The sequence below is a fragment of the Saccopteryx leptura genome, chromosome 2 (genome assembly GCF_036850995.1).
Source record: "Saccopteryx leptura isolate mSacLep1 chromosome 2, mSacLep1_pri_phased_curated, whole genome shotgun sequence".
Classification (NCBI taxonomy): domain Eukaryota; kingdom Metazoa; phylum Chordata; class Mammalia; order Chiroptera; family Emballonuridae; genus Saccopteryx; species Saccopteryx leptura.
In genome coordinates this window covers 305,426,222-305,440,119 of record NC_089504.1, presented here as the reverse complement: position 1 = coordinate 305,440,119, position 13,898 = coordinate 305,426,222, and the positions used below count along the sequence as shown (strand labels likewise).

Here is a 13,898-nt window from a genome sequence, read left to right as displayed (position 1 = left end):
CACTGTTAATGAAAGACCGGCACAACAACCAGCACAGAAGACACAGTGTCAGGTTCCCAGGGCTTGGCCCCACCTATTGGCTCTAAGGAAGACTGGGAAAACCTCTCAGCACTGTGGACAGCTCCTGTTTAGGCTACAGGGCTTTATCAGAACCAAAGTCACAGCAAGAAGAAGGCAATATAACAAATTTTAAGGCAGAAAAGGGAAAATCAATCAAAGTTTAGCACAATGAGGTAAGAATGGCCAGAGCTCCGGTTCCAGGACCAGTGGTTCTCCTGTTTCAGTAATTGGTCTAATTATTCAGGGGCAGATGACAAAATAAACTGCCCAGAGGTCCCTCTCCAGGCCACACACGTGCATTCAGCCTGTGTAGTTCTTGTCATTTAGGGCCTGGCAACTCTTTCTACTGAAGTAGGAACAACTGGAGGGATCCTCGGGAATCTCACCAGCATGCCTTAAATCACCTTTCAGTATTTCCACGCAGAACAGGGTCTAATGCTCTCATTTTGCAGATGGTGAAACCAAGGCAGGCAGTCACATACCAAATATGAAACAATCCAACCTTTAAAACCCATGTGTGACAACAGTGAGAGCCCTTCAGGATGTTCTTGGCACTCTCACTTAAATGATTCTCCAGAGACAATGACTCAGGGTGTTATTGTGTAACTCTGAAATCAGTGACAACACAGTTCCCCAGTCTCCCCATCCTCCTCCCACAAATACCTGAAGGGCCAAAACGTAGAGCAAAATAAACCGCAAGTTACAAAGCTGCTGATGTGTTTCGAGTGGAAGTGCTGAGATTAGAAGGAGGAAGTGGTTAAGTGCACCCTGGGCGTTTGGAAACGGCCACGTCTGCAGCCCTGTAGGCTGATGAAAGATGAGACCGGGCTGTCCCTTCCAGGCAGCCAGAAGGCTGGCCTTACTCTCCAGGGGTGGGAGCATAGCTGTGAGAGGGCAAAAGACAAGAAACAACTATTTAGCAAACCCAGTACCCTCCTACAAGGAATCTTCCAATTCCGAAAGTGACCCTGTTCTAAAATTACCAAATGGCAAGTGGCCAAGCCAAAAATCCATATCCAATCAGTGGTAATGGACTATTTGTTGCATTTCCTCATATAAGGTTGCAGCATTGCTATAGAAATTCTGGGTCAGTAGTTTTAGATTTATTTAACTGGAAAGGTAAAAGCATCCCAGCACTCACGCACTGGAGGGAATTCTGAAGTGAAGCAGCATACACAGTCTCTGGTAGGGGACGTAGGGGCCTATTCGTCTTATTTGTGTGGTCTTCCACCTTTAGCTGGACATTCAATGCCAAGATCCTTTTCTAGTAAACATTAAATAGAACCCCACTGCATCAAGAGAAGGGAAAGGGAGGAGAGAAAGGCATCAGCTAACCTGGAAAGAAAAAGTGAAGCAGTTTCTAATTCAACTCTCCTGGCTCAATGGAGAGCTTTTGTTCTTGCTGCAGTGACTGACCCAAAGGATTTGTCTTGGGGTTCTTTTCTTGTCCCTTTCAACCCTGGTTAACACCTAGGCATTTTTTTAGAGCTCCCGCCTGATGCTCCTCTATCCTCCAACTCTCCAATTTAATACAGATCAAAGATAAACCTACGGCAATCTTGGACAGCTGTGGTTGTGGTCAGGTGGTGTGGGGACAGAAAAGAGTTCTGCTATTCCCTTAGAAGATAAGGAAGCCAGGATCTAGATAAGTCGTCCTTCTATCCCTCATTTTCAAGTTGCAGTGACAGTGGGACCATGGAAACAGAGGAAGCATGGAGAGCCCCTGGTACTGACAGATTACCTCCAAACACTCCTATGGCAGTTCAAGTATTATTTTCTCAGATGTCCATCAGGTATCTGTGGATCCTGGCTGCCCCCGCCACCCCTTGGTGATAGTTGGCTATATCTGTCCATAGTCAAGTGCAGAAGAGGCTCTGTGCTTAGGTCCGGACTCTCTGGCATCACCTCCAGATCTTAACTTTCCACCGAATGCTGCATGGCCTGAGAAGGAGTGGTTCTAACGTGTGGAACCTTGCAGAAGTAGCAGCAAAGAGACCCTGTCTTTTATCTTACTTCATAAAAGAGCCTGGCAGAACACTGATGGTACCTGTCTCAGAACACTCTTCTGAGAACTTAGCCCAAGAATGGCAAATAGGTTATCGATGCAAGTGCCAAAGCCACTCAACTGGTAGTAGGTTCTAAGAGCCCTTTTTGAAAAGGTTCTGAGTCCTAAGCCAATACAGTGCCATTGTTGACTGGCAATGTCTACCATGAATATAAGACTGGGCGAGGGCAGCGTGTACGTATCAGCCATCACTGGCTCTGGGGTGTGTTGAGCACTGGAGAGGACTAAATATTGTTCTTTGTTGATTCTAATATGAATGCTACTCCCTACACACATGCCTATGCCCAGCCTATCTCCCTACTCTGGGTAGAGTGGTTTTTCCACACTGATATTCTAATTCCAGATTTTAGCTAAACCCTGAGAGCACTTTCATTCATACTAAGAATGATAGTGTAAGCTGTTGTTCCCTGAGTGTTTCCTATATACCAAAGCTCCAGAGTAGGGCACTTTACATGTATACATTATTCCCACAGTATTTCTATGAAAAACATACCCTTGTTATAGGTGAGACACTTAGATTAGCAGGGCTGCTGCACTGCACAACCCCAGCGGCACCATTCATACTGAGTGATACTATACAACAAAACCGGCCTGGTTTTAGAGAAGCTAAGAATCATGTCCAAGGCCACAGAGTAAATGGCGAAGCTGGAGTGAGACCCCAGATATGACTCTGCACATGTTCCTAACAGAGTTTTTTGTTACGTGGCCAGGAAGGGAAAGATGCCTTTACATGTTCTGAAGATGGCTCTAAGAATGAGCTTGTCCTTCCTGAATATGTGACACGTGTTGTTCAGACCAGGTTAGGACACCTCTGCTGCTAATTCTAAAGCCTGCTCATAATCTTATTTCATGCACCACAGCTTTTCATAACAGACCACTGGTCACTTTCATTTTCAAAATCCATTTAAGTTCAGCTAACCAGAAACAGTCACGGGTGGAGTGGCAAATGGGAAGTTCATCAATACAGCCTGGTTTGGAACATGGAGGGTCTCATCCAGTCCTTGGCAACAGACACAGGGTGTGGACATGATAATGACAAGAGGGCAGGGTAGCTTGGCTCATCTGCCAGAACAGTCATTCCTGTGTTCTTGAGGGAGTCCCATGTGGAACACCGGAATGTTTGTGTTACCTGGAGAGGAAATGCAATCTACAATCTGCTTGCTCTCCGCTGGCAGCGCAGGCAGCCCTGCAACTGTACATTAAGAGCTGTGTTCTAAAAAGATACCAGTTGAATTATATAATTCCAAGGGGAAATGATTAGCACAGGCAGTGGGAATGTCTGGGGATGGCCAGGAGAAACAGAACAGGGAGCCATGTGGCCTGAAGTCCCCCAGCACGCTGCACGCAAGCTCACGCCACGTCTACAGGGGCAACGGCGAAGTTCTGCTGCAAACAGAGAGCGAGCGGGCAAGCCTGTCTGAGTGATCTTTTGTGTGACCTGCTAGTTGGAAGATATGAATCAAACAGAGAACTATTTTCCCAATCAGGCTTCCAGAAGGAAGTGGACAGACTTCATAATAAGGGATTTCACCTGAAAAACAAAAATTCTGAGCTGCTTCTCTTCAGCCTTTCTTATTATATTAAGAACATCAATTTTTGGGGTTTTTTAAGGGTATTCTTATCAAAACTCAAGAAGCAGTGAGTATTCAGGACGACTGAAGAGGTAAGAGAAATGAGGAATTGTTACTAGGGGCATCTGATACATCTAATGAAAACAAATAGCACCTAGCTCTTCTAGTGCAATCCTCACCTCTGAGCCCAGCAGTCTCTTACCTCCTGATAGCATTTCTCCATTTGTTCTGGGTCACAGGCTCCAGTTAGCTGCACAGAAGGTAGACCAGGAGGCTACAAGTGCCTCGCAATAGCTGTCTTCCCCAGGGACGGCTCATAAAGAACATCATTTTACAGCAGAGAGGCGAACAGAATCGAATACAATAGGTGGAAAGGATTCTGCTTAGCAAGGCTCTGTTTGAAGGATTTTCATGACCTTGTGTTTGTAATAATAGTCTTGTAGTGAGCCAGTAAACTGCCTTCTCCAATGGCAATCCCTGCCCCCTATACTTAGTTCCAGGCTCAAATTAGATGAGGTTCAAAGCACTGTGGACCATTCTAGTAGAAAGATGCAAGAAGAAGTCACGTTTGGGACACTGAGATGGGTCAGTACTAAAGAGAGAGCAGAAAAACTAGTGCTAGGGCCTGCCTGGCATTGTGAAGGCTACTTGTGGAAGAAACTGAATGTGTTAGGTCTAAGGACTATATACCTCTTGTTGGCAGAGAAAACATGAAAGTCTCTCAAGGAAGACTTTACAAGAGTAGGAACCAACTCCCCAGGGAAAGGAAGACTCCTGCTGAATAGGATGTTCTTCCCGGAGACATAATTACATCCTTGAGACTTTCCTTCTTGGCTCAAGGAGGCCAAATAGCTTGAGGTCTTAAACCTTACTCCATTTTATCCTGCCCCCAACCCCAACAGCCAGCCTGGGATGTTAACACTGGCCTCTGGAGGACAGCGAGGCTTATCCAACCTATAACCACCAGCCTGTGTGACAAAATTACAGGTAATGGGATCATGGCCAAGCCAATGAAAAATTAGGCCCAGCAGCTACTTCAGAAGAATGGATGCAATTCTATGCTTGACTGGCTATGAACGTTCTAAGCAGAAGAACAGGGAAATAGACTCCAGCCGAGCTGAGCCAGCAGCTTTGCAGAGAGGGATCCCACTGGAGCCAGCACACTGCTGGCTCCCACCAGCACCCACCAGCAAATGCTGCTGAGCTTGCTTGGGGAAGCTACCGGTGACTGGCTGTCTGAGTTTAGAAGCTGATAGAGGAGACCCAGCAGCCAGGGGTGCAGGAAAAAAGGCCATGTGACAGTATCCCCCTTTCTTCACCTTAGCCTCAATACTTCTCATTGTGATACTGTTAGCATTTAGGGCTAGAATGGGATTTAAGGGACCTCCTTCTAGGGCTTTTAGAGATACTCGGTGAGGGCCAGGAGCCCAGAAATGAAGGGGCTGTCGGTGGGCGGATAACAGCCTGGTACTCTCATGGTGCTTACACACTATCACTGAACAGGAATTTGTTGACTTGAACTTCAAAATAAGCCTTTTACTTTATTAATAGTTTAATCTGCAAAAGCAGAGGACAAGAAAGATACCAGGGAGGGAGAGACGAGGAGTCTAAATTAGGAGAGTGATGAAGGGACACTAATGCTTCCTTTTTGAACACTAGGATTTTTTCAAAACACTCATGTATTATTATCTCACTACCTTTAAGTATTCTAGTTGGACAGATGGGGAGACCCAGGGAGGTCAGTTAGGTCTTGATTGTGGACTTTTTCAATGAGAAGTTCTTGAATTAGCAGCTATGTGTCCAACCTCAATATTCATACTCCAATGTCTTCCTCTCTGCCCCACAAATGCTCAGTTAGAGAATTTTCCCAAAGAACTATAAAGGACAACAGAACAGGCCTTCTTCCCAATCTCTAGAATTGGGTCGCAGGGTATCAGTTAGTTTAACCAGTATCTATCGAACATCTCTTACATACTAGGCAAAAATACAAAGAACACAAGACAAAAACAAGTTCCTATCCTTGAACTGCTTACACTCTAGTGGGGAGACCAAATAGATCCTTCAACATTGTTGGTCAGGATGACAGATGCATGCATGGGGTGCAACGGGGACTGAAGTAAGGGCACTTAGGAGGGGAGGTCAAGGGAAGGCTTCCTAGAAAATGAAGTATACATTGAAGGGCAGGCAAAGAAACGGGATGGTTGATATACTAAATGGAGAGCGTAAGTTGACCTAAGGGATGGGAGAAATAAAATGGTATATATATGAGGGAACTATGAGTATAAGATCAGCTCTGATGAGGTGCAAATTGTGAAATGAGTAATGGTGAGACATGAAGTTGGAGAGGTAATCAAGGATATGTGTAAACTAAGAAAATGAGACTTTATCCCAGAGGCAGTGGGGAGCTGTATTATTTATAAAGTGTATTTACTTAGCCAGGTTTGTTTTTTTAAGAAAGATTAAAATTAGGATTATAGATATAGATATACATAGTCCTATTTCATATTGATCATATACATGATCAATCTGAAATGAAGCAAAATAGTTACAGCAGAATCATTACATGAAAGTAAGGCCCACAAGGGTCAAACAAAAGATGCAGCAGGAATGAGGCAGTCAGAAGATACAGGAACTGTGACAAGAGCACAGTGCATATTTCAGGGAGGCATGTCCACAGTAAATTCCTTAGATCAATGATTTTCACCCTCTTTCATCTCGTGGCACACAAACTAATTACTAAAATTCTGCGGCACACCAAAAATATATATATATATTTTGCTGATCTGACAAAAGAAAAAAAAGGTGTAATTTTGATTCATTCATACCAGACAACTATTGTTGTGTTGGCTGTGTCATTTTTTTAAATTTGAGAGTCTAAGGGAAAAGAGGTCAGTGCCCCTGAAAATAGGTGTTGCATGTTTTAAGAATTCTATGCACATGGGTTGAAAGGCGCTGCCTCAGATCCCCGAGCAGACTTGTGAGCATCCAGACTCAGACGTGCTTCCTCACTGGAGATGAACCATCAGTCAATGCTAGACCTTCAGGGAAGCCCTTGACAAACTAACCAGTTCCAGATATCTGAAGGTTGAGGAATGAGAAAATATGGCTGAAAGAGGATCACCATCTAATGGCAAAGCTTGGGGAGAAAAAACTCTTGATCTGAAATGCGAACACTGGGTTTGGGTACCTGGCCTACAAGGAGTGCTGTGAGCAGAGCAGGTCACTGTGTCTGTGTCCTGAACTGTAACACAGGGACCTTTTCCTCATAGACTTGCTGTGAGATTAAAATGAAATATTGTACATGAGAGCACTTTTATGCTAGAAAATGCTATATGAAAGGAAAGTTTGGTTACTATTAAGACACAGATCTTTACCTGAGCCCCCTTCAAAGAAGACAGCCTTAAATGGCAACACATAAAGACCACTGGTGGGTGATGAACTGGCAAAAGAGTGTGGGAGGTGAGAAAAGCCTTACCCCCACGTCGCCTGTCACGCCTCGTGGGCTAGAGCTGGCAGCGGCGGCGATCTAGAATAGCATGTCTCTGTGTAAGTCAGTGAGACACTGCTGGACAGCTGGCTTCCTTTTCCAGCAGGTTCTATTTGTGGAGGCTCAGTGAGGGGTACCAAGGGGCACGGCACTCAGGGAGAGCTGAAGAGCAGTCTGCCGCTGGCTTCACCTGGAGCAGCTGTCCCTCATCCCCATAAATCTCCCTGTGGCTTAGGCTGTCCTCAGTGCTTTGATCTAGACATACGACTTTGCTACTAATCCACCGCCCCGGGTCTCCTGGACAGAGAAGGGCCCACAGACGGCTGGGAACAGGCGGGGGAGGGCACACAAAACAGCGCTTGTGAGGACACATGGAGAAAGACGGAGCGCATATGGGTGGGGAAGGGGAGCACCACTCGGAGCAAAGGTAAACTGTTAGGGTTCTCTCTTTCAGACAAGAGGAAGGACTAGGTGCTAAAACAGGAGATACAAACACTTCCCTTTTATTCTGAGTTTTCCTTCACAGACAAATATCCCTCCATAAATACATCCCGATATTTGCTGTTGAGTCCATATTCCCAGAAACATAAATACATGTTCTTCAAACCGCAATAGCCGCTTGTAAAGCTTTTCTGCATCTTTGTTTGTACAAAAGCAAGGGGAGGTGGGAGAGAGGGAATCCAGGACTGTGCTCTGCAGAATGAGCTCCCCAGGGGGAGAGCCTCCCTTTGATGCCAGCAGGAAGAAGGGAAATAGGTCAGGGCAGCAGCCAGAGTTTTTAGCTTAGCTGTCCAGCCTGAGGATGTCATTTCCCAGGCAGCAGCAGAGGGCAGTTTCTGAGATCTCAGGGAGGACGAAGGGTCACTGAGAAAGGCCTTGGACATGATCACCAAACCTCTGTATCCTGCCCCCTGCCCCGGGGAATTGCACCTCCTACAGCCCGGAACTGTGAAGAGGGTTAAGTCGTGGTATCGATCTCTTTAACACCACCTTGTGCCCCCTCTCTAGAAGTGCAGGCTTCCCTCCCAGTGACCCAGCACTGTACATACTGGTGGTGGCTGGTCAGTGTGCCTGTGCCGGCCAGCTGGCTGTCTGGGAAGAAGGTGAGAAGAGCTCCCAGACGACTGTTTTACTTATAGGAAGGGCCTCAAAAGAAGAGGATTGCTGGGGGCCTCTAGCTCAGAGTTTCAGACAGGAATCCCAAAGCAGGAAAGACTCATTTACTCGAGACCACATGATAAGTGGAGTGGGAAAACCTAGCAGTGTGCAGCACTGTTAAGCTGGTTATCTCCCCATTAGCTAATACTACCTCTCACCACTACTTCTGGGAAGATCTGGCAACAAGTACAACTTCCCATCTGGGAAACTGCACCTGGCCTTCCTATCCTGGGCAGCACGGAGGGGAGTGTGGGAGCTGCCTGCCAGAGGCAGCTGTCCTGGGGGTGTGGGCGGGCAAAGGGGGCGTCACCAAGCACATGCCATTAAAAGAGACACAGCACTCAGAGCTCAGAGTCACAGCTATAGCAAAAGACACATGACCTCACATTGATGGTCCAGAAGCAGTCCAGTCTCAAAGGCAGGGACGTGAGCGAACTCATTTAACAAGCCTTTTAAACCCAAATGCATAGCAAGGGTCGGCAAACTTTCTGAGAGAGGGACAGATAGTAAATTTTTAGGCTTTGAAGGCCGTACAGCCTGTTGTAACTACTCATTTCAGCCGTTATAGCATTAGAGCAGCCATAGAAAGGACACGGAACAATGAATGTGGCTGTGTTTCAATAAAACTTTATTTATAAAAACTGGCAGTCGGCTAGATTTGCTCACCCTGCTATACATCAACTGAGCCAGGTTGGGAATAACCGGTGAGCTTATTCGATTTCCTCTGAGTAAAAATAAGTGAGGTCCTTTGAGAGTTTCTTGGCTGCTTTAGTGTTCAAGGTCACAAAGGGAATCAGGAAAAAGGTGGTCAGGTATCTACCCCTGGGGTAAGAATAGGAGAACCAGACCACTGACTGACCTGGACCAGTCCTCGCAGACTCTCAACTCAGGAAAAGGAACAATGCCCATGGCTGAGGAGGACCACGAGAAGAGATGGAGGAAAAGAAGAACCACAATGAACGGCGGCAGGGGAGACACTCAGAAAAACGGGGCTGTGTGATGGCTAGAGATGTCACTAGATCTGTGCTGACTCGCGTCATTAGAACACACATTCCAGGAAAGCAGCACTATTAGGTCTCAGGGTAATGGGGGAGGGGGACACCTGAAACATAAGGAACAGACCTGTCTGTGACCATGTGGGCTCCACATGGTCTTCTCTCAAAAGAGAGAAGAGGCAGCAATCCTGGGCTGCCTACCCACAGCCAAGACGGTGTACTTTATTCATAAACAGGGGTCACTTTTCAGGGCCAGGCACCCTGCCCCCAGCTTTCTGTCGCCTCCCTGGCAGAGGGCTGACCAAGGGGCAGTGTCCATTACACAGTCCCTGCCCCGCAGTTCATATCCTCAAGTCAGGTTACCCATTCAACGATGGCCATGTCTCTGTGGGGCCCACACAGGGGCCGAGGAATCCAAATAGCCGAGTGCCACTCCTTTCCTACATAATGATGAAGCTTCACAGGGATGGGGAAAGCAGGGGAGGGGGGAGGGATTCTGGCCAAGAATAAGATAATAGAAAAAAATATTTTAAGGGGAGGGAGAGGGCAGGGTTAAGGGCAATCACATCTTCACAATACCTGATTATGCGAGCTAAATCTGATTATCAAAGGGAGAGGGGTAAGGCACAAGACACCAGTCAGTGGTGGCGTCATTGCGGCTGCTGGGCCCCACAGGAGGTGCTGGAGGAAGGCGGAGCAGTGGAGGCTGCCCCAAAGGTAAGAACTGCGGGAGGGAGGCTGCAGACCTGCACTCAGGCACCCCTGAAACTAATGCTGTTTCCTCCAAAAGGTGGGCAGGACCTCTGCATCCAGGGGTGCCATGCTCTAGACCAGGGGTAGTCAACCTTTTTATACCTACCACCCACTTTTGTATCTCTGTTAGTGGTAAAATTTTCTAACCACCCACCGGTTCCACAGTAATGGTGATTTATAAAGTAAGGAGGTAACTTTACTTTATAAAATTTATAAAGCAGAGTTACAGCAAGTTAAAGCATATAATAATAATTACTTACCAAGTACTTTATGTCGGATTTTCGCTAAGTCTGGCAGAATAAACCTTTATAAAACAACTTACTATAGTTAAATCTATCTTTTTATTTATACTTTGGTTGCTCTGCAACCGCCCACCATGAAAGCTGGAACACCCACTAGTGGGCAGTAGGGACCAGGTTGACTACCACTGCCCTAGATCCTTGAGGGGTGGGGGGAAGGAGAGAAAAGAGCAAAGTTCCGCAGAACAACTTACAGAATAAAAATGAAGCTACTTTACACATAAAAGCAAATGAATAAACCTATAACAAAACAAATACCTCTCCATTCCTGCACCATTCAGAAAACAGTGGTCATATACTATATAAAGAGAAATGCCCAGCAGAATAGGCTGTAACTGGTTCCTCCAGTCAAAATTCCACCTTCTTACTTTAGGCCACACTCATCTTTCCTCTGGATAAAGACCTTTCAAAGTGTCAGCTCAAGTAATCACATGAGCAGCTAAGAAAATGCAGAAAGGTTCTTTATCAAGAGACCCCCAACTTAGGGCTGTGGAAGACTGAGACACTACAAACAAGAAAGATAAATATCAACTTTGGATTAGATTAAGGATCTGCAAACTCACTCATATGCCTGGAGCCTCAAGGAAGATGGAGAAAAATTTTATCTTTTTCAACAGCCAAATATCAGCAAATATACAGACAAAGGTAAGGTCATAATAACCATGAGAGTAAAAGGGCCACTCACTCCTTTTAGTGGTCAAAAAGTGTGGTTTGGGGTATCACCAGCATGCCAGAAACATGACTGGGAAGAAAAGTCGCTGGGGAAACAAGAGTTGAAAAAGAAAAGGAAAGAAACTTTAGATGAGAAACAACAGGAAGATGACTATGGTGAAAAATGGGAGGCAACATAGGAGCACCACTGAGATAGTCACTGATGAGGACGTTTCTAACAAATGTCTTGGGCAACCAGTGTGAGGATTTCTTTCCTCTTTCCAAGAACAACGAATAAACAAACATCTGTTGCTCCTTCCTCTGTAGTATCTTTAAGTCAAGACACTGAATGGACTCTCCTGCTTTCTCCAACATGAAACTGCTCTGTAGTTCCTTATCCAAAGGCCCACATACAAGAACATTCTACAGTATTGGCCCTTTCTACGTGATCCCTGGGCCACTTCAAAAATTGTAACAGCTGCTGATAGACAACTAGGGAGTTTGAATTCTTCAACACTATCAGGGAGCTATCTTTAAATGATAATTCAAGCTACGTTGTACAGTTACAAAATGGGGCACAGGGGGAAGAAGGTACCTTGCATGGCAATATAAGGATTTCTTCTTCATGAACATAAATGCATCTTACCAAAAATGAACGAGAGGGCAATGTGATACTGACAAGCCAGCGAAGGGGCTGAGCCCGCCCTTCGCTGTCTTCGCTGTCTAGCTGGCCGCGGAGGTGAAGCAATCCCAGTGGCGGCAGCGGACGTTTGAGAACTGGAACCATCTCTCTTAAACTAAGAATTCAGAATCCTTTTACCATGCTCCTCTCACAAAATGAGAAGGCAGGTGCTGGAGAAACCCCAAAGAGGTGGCAACAGACAGCAAAAGTGACTGCTCAGTCAGGAGTCAAAGCAGTAGTTCTCCCGAGGCCAGGTGCTCCAGCCTAAGCATCTCGGCTGGCCAGTTCAGTGCCTCTCACACCAACATAGCGGCGGGTCCTTCACATTAAGGAGGGATGTAGAACTTACAAACAGGTACCTGTATCACTTAACATCCCAAAGAGGCCCACAAGTCTGCTCTCAAGGATCTAAAAAGACCCATGAACCCTGGGGCTAGTGGCTCCGCTGGTTAGAGCACTGTCCCCATACGCTAAGGTTATGGGTTCAATCTCCAGTCAGGGCACATACAGAAACAGACTGATGTTTCTGTCTCTCTTTCTCTCCCTAAAATCAATCAATCAATTAAAAAAAAAAAAAGACCCCTGAGCAAGATAACCTCTAGGAGCCCATACCTTTCAGTTCCATGCACATTACAATACTGCGTGGAAGCTGGTGGCGCCCTGTGGATTTGATTACAAAAGAAACGAGGACAAAGGCAGCTCTCAAACCCAAAGCCTGAACCCAGCCCCCCTCCCTACCCTGTTTTCGTTTTCTGGGTCCACCCAGCAGGATTAGTGGCTGAGAGTCCTGGAGAGAAGATGGAGCTGGGGCCTATGACTTGATAAAAATTAACAGGTAGATGGGTACCATAGCAGTGAGATAAGGCCTACCTCCTGCCTTATAAGAGCCAGCCCAATAGGCAGAAACTGAAATACAATTAAATTAAGTCAGAAAACCTGCTATAGAAAATGCAATTACTCAAAGATACAAATAAATGTTCAAAGAAAATTGGCCCCTGACAGGGTTAGTCAAGCTTCTAAATCCAGCTGGAGGCAGACAGCACAGCCTAATTCGCCAAGCGGGAGGACTGCAAAGCTGTAGGCTCTGCAGCAGGCGGCTAGCTGGGCCAGCCTGGTGATCACCACGCATCCCAGCACACCAAGGGGGAGGAGCCATTTGGGGTGGCAGGCCAATGAGTATGGGCTCCAGGAAACAAATGTGGGCAGACACAGGATGGACTGCGGACGCGGAAGGCCGAGCACCGGGAAAAATGACAGGCTGGTCTCCCCCACGGCAGAGAGACACTGGCGGGAGCGAGCCCCACCTTCTCACCCCTCCTTCTAGGAGAAGCGACCAGAAGATGTCCTACCTCTCGCTGCAGCACCAGTTCCTTGGTGAAAAGCGTTGCTTCTTCACTGAAGGGCTCTCCCTCCTGCACCAAGCCTGGGAGGTTTCTGGCTCCTCTGGGGCATTCAATGCCTATGTTGGGAGAAAAGGAGAATTTGTGATGAGAAGGGCCATAAGGCTTAGTGTCCAGCCATAATGGTCCCCAGACACTTCTAAGAAGGCAGGCACTAGATCATAATGCCATCATGTCTGAGACAAGATAGAGGTCATGAGAGAAGGGAGTTTAGTTTGCCTCAGGTGGGAAATACCTGCACTATCATGGCAGCAACATGGGAAAAGAGCTCCCAGTCACAACACCTGGGAGCTGTCAGGAGGACCCAGTGAGTTCCAAGTTTGATGTGCAGGGAACATGCACACCAGACATGGGACGAGTCCTTGTCTGGGATTCCTCTCACTGCCTCCAGTCTCACTGCTTCAACCACCACTTACAGAAATGCTCTGTACCTGGGTGATGCTGACAGTCCCAGATGTTCTGCATCCTCAGCCATTCCAGCAGACTCCTGGACACTTTCTCTTTACTATCTGATTTTTACATCAAATTCAAACTATTAACTCAGTGTCCTTTTCCTCTCCAAATAAGCTCTCCCTTCTGTCCTCTGGCTATATTTTAGAAAACAGTACCGTTGGTTTTTCATTCAGAATCAGACACAGAAAAACAAAATACTGATGAATTATCAGGTGCCTCGAGTCAGAGACCTGTACTCACACCCTAACTCTATCACTTACTGGCTTTGGGACCCTGGCCAAGCTCCTGTACCAGTCAGAGCCTCTGCTGCCCTATTTGTAAAGC

At 46.5% G+C, this 13,898-nt stretch overlaps 1 protein-coding gene across 1 annotated transcript in view; it reads right to left on the bottom strand.

The window, feature by feature from the left end:
* Positions 1-13,898, bottom strand: part of SND1 (staphylococcal nuclease and tudor domain containing 1) — a 444,392-nt gene that overhangs the window by 91,666 nt on the left and 338,828 nt on the right. The window contains exon 16 of the mRNA XM_066362596.1: positions 13,071-13,180. Within this exon, the coding sequence (XP_066218693.1) occupies positions 13,071-13,180 (110 nt within the window). The remainder of the gene's footprint in view (positions 1-13,070; positions 13,181-13,898) is intronic.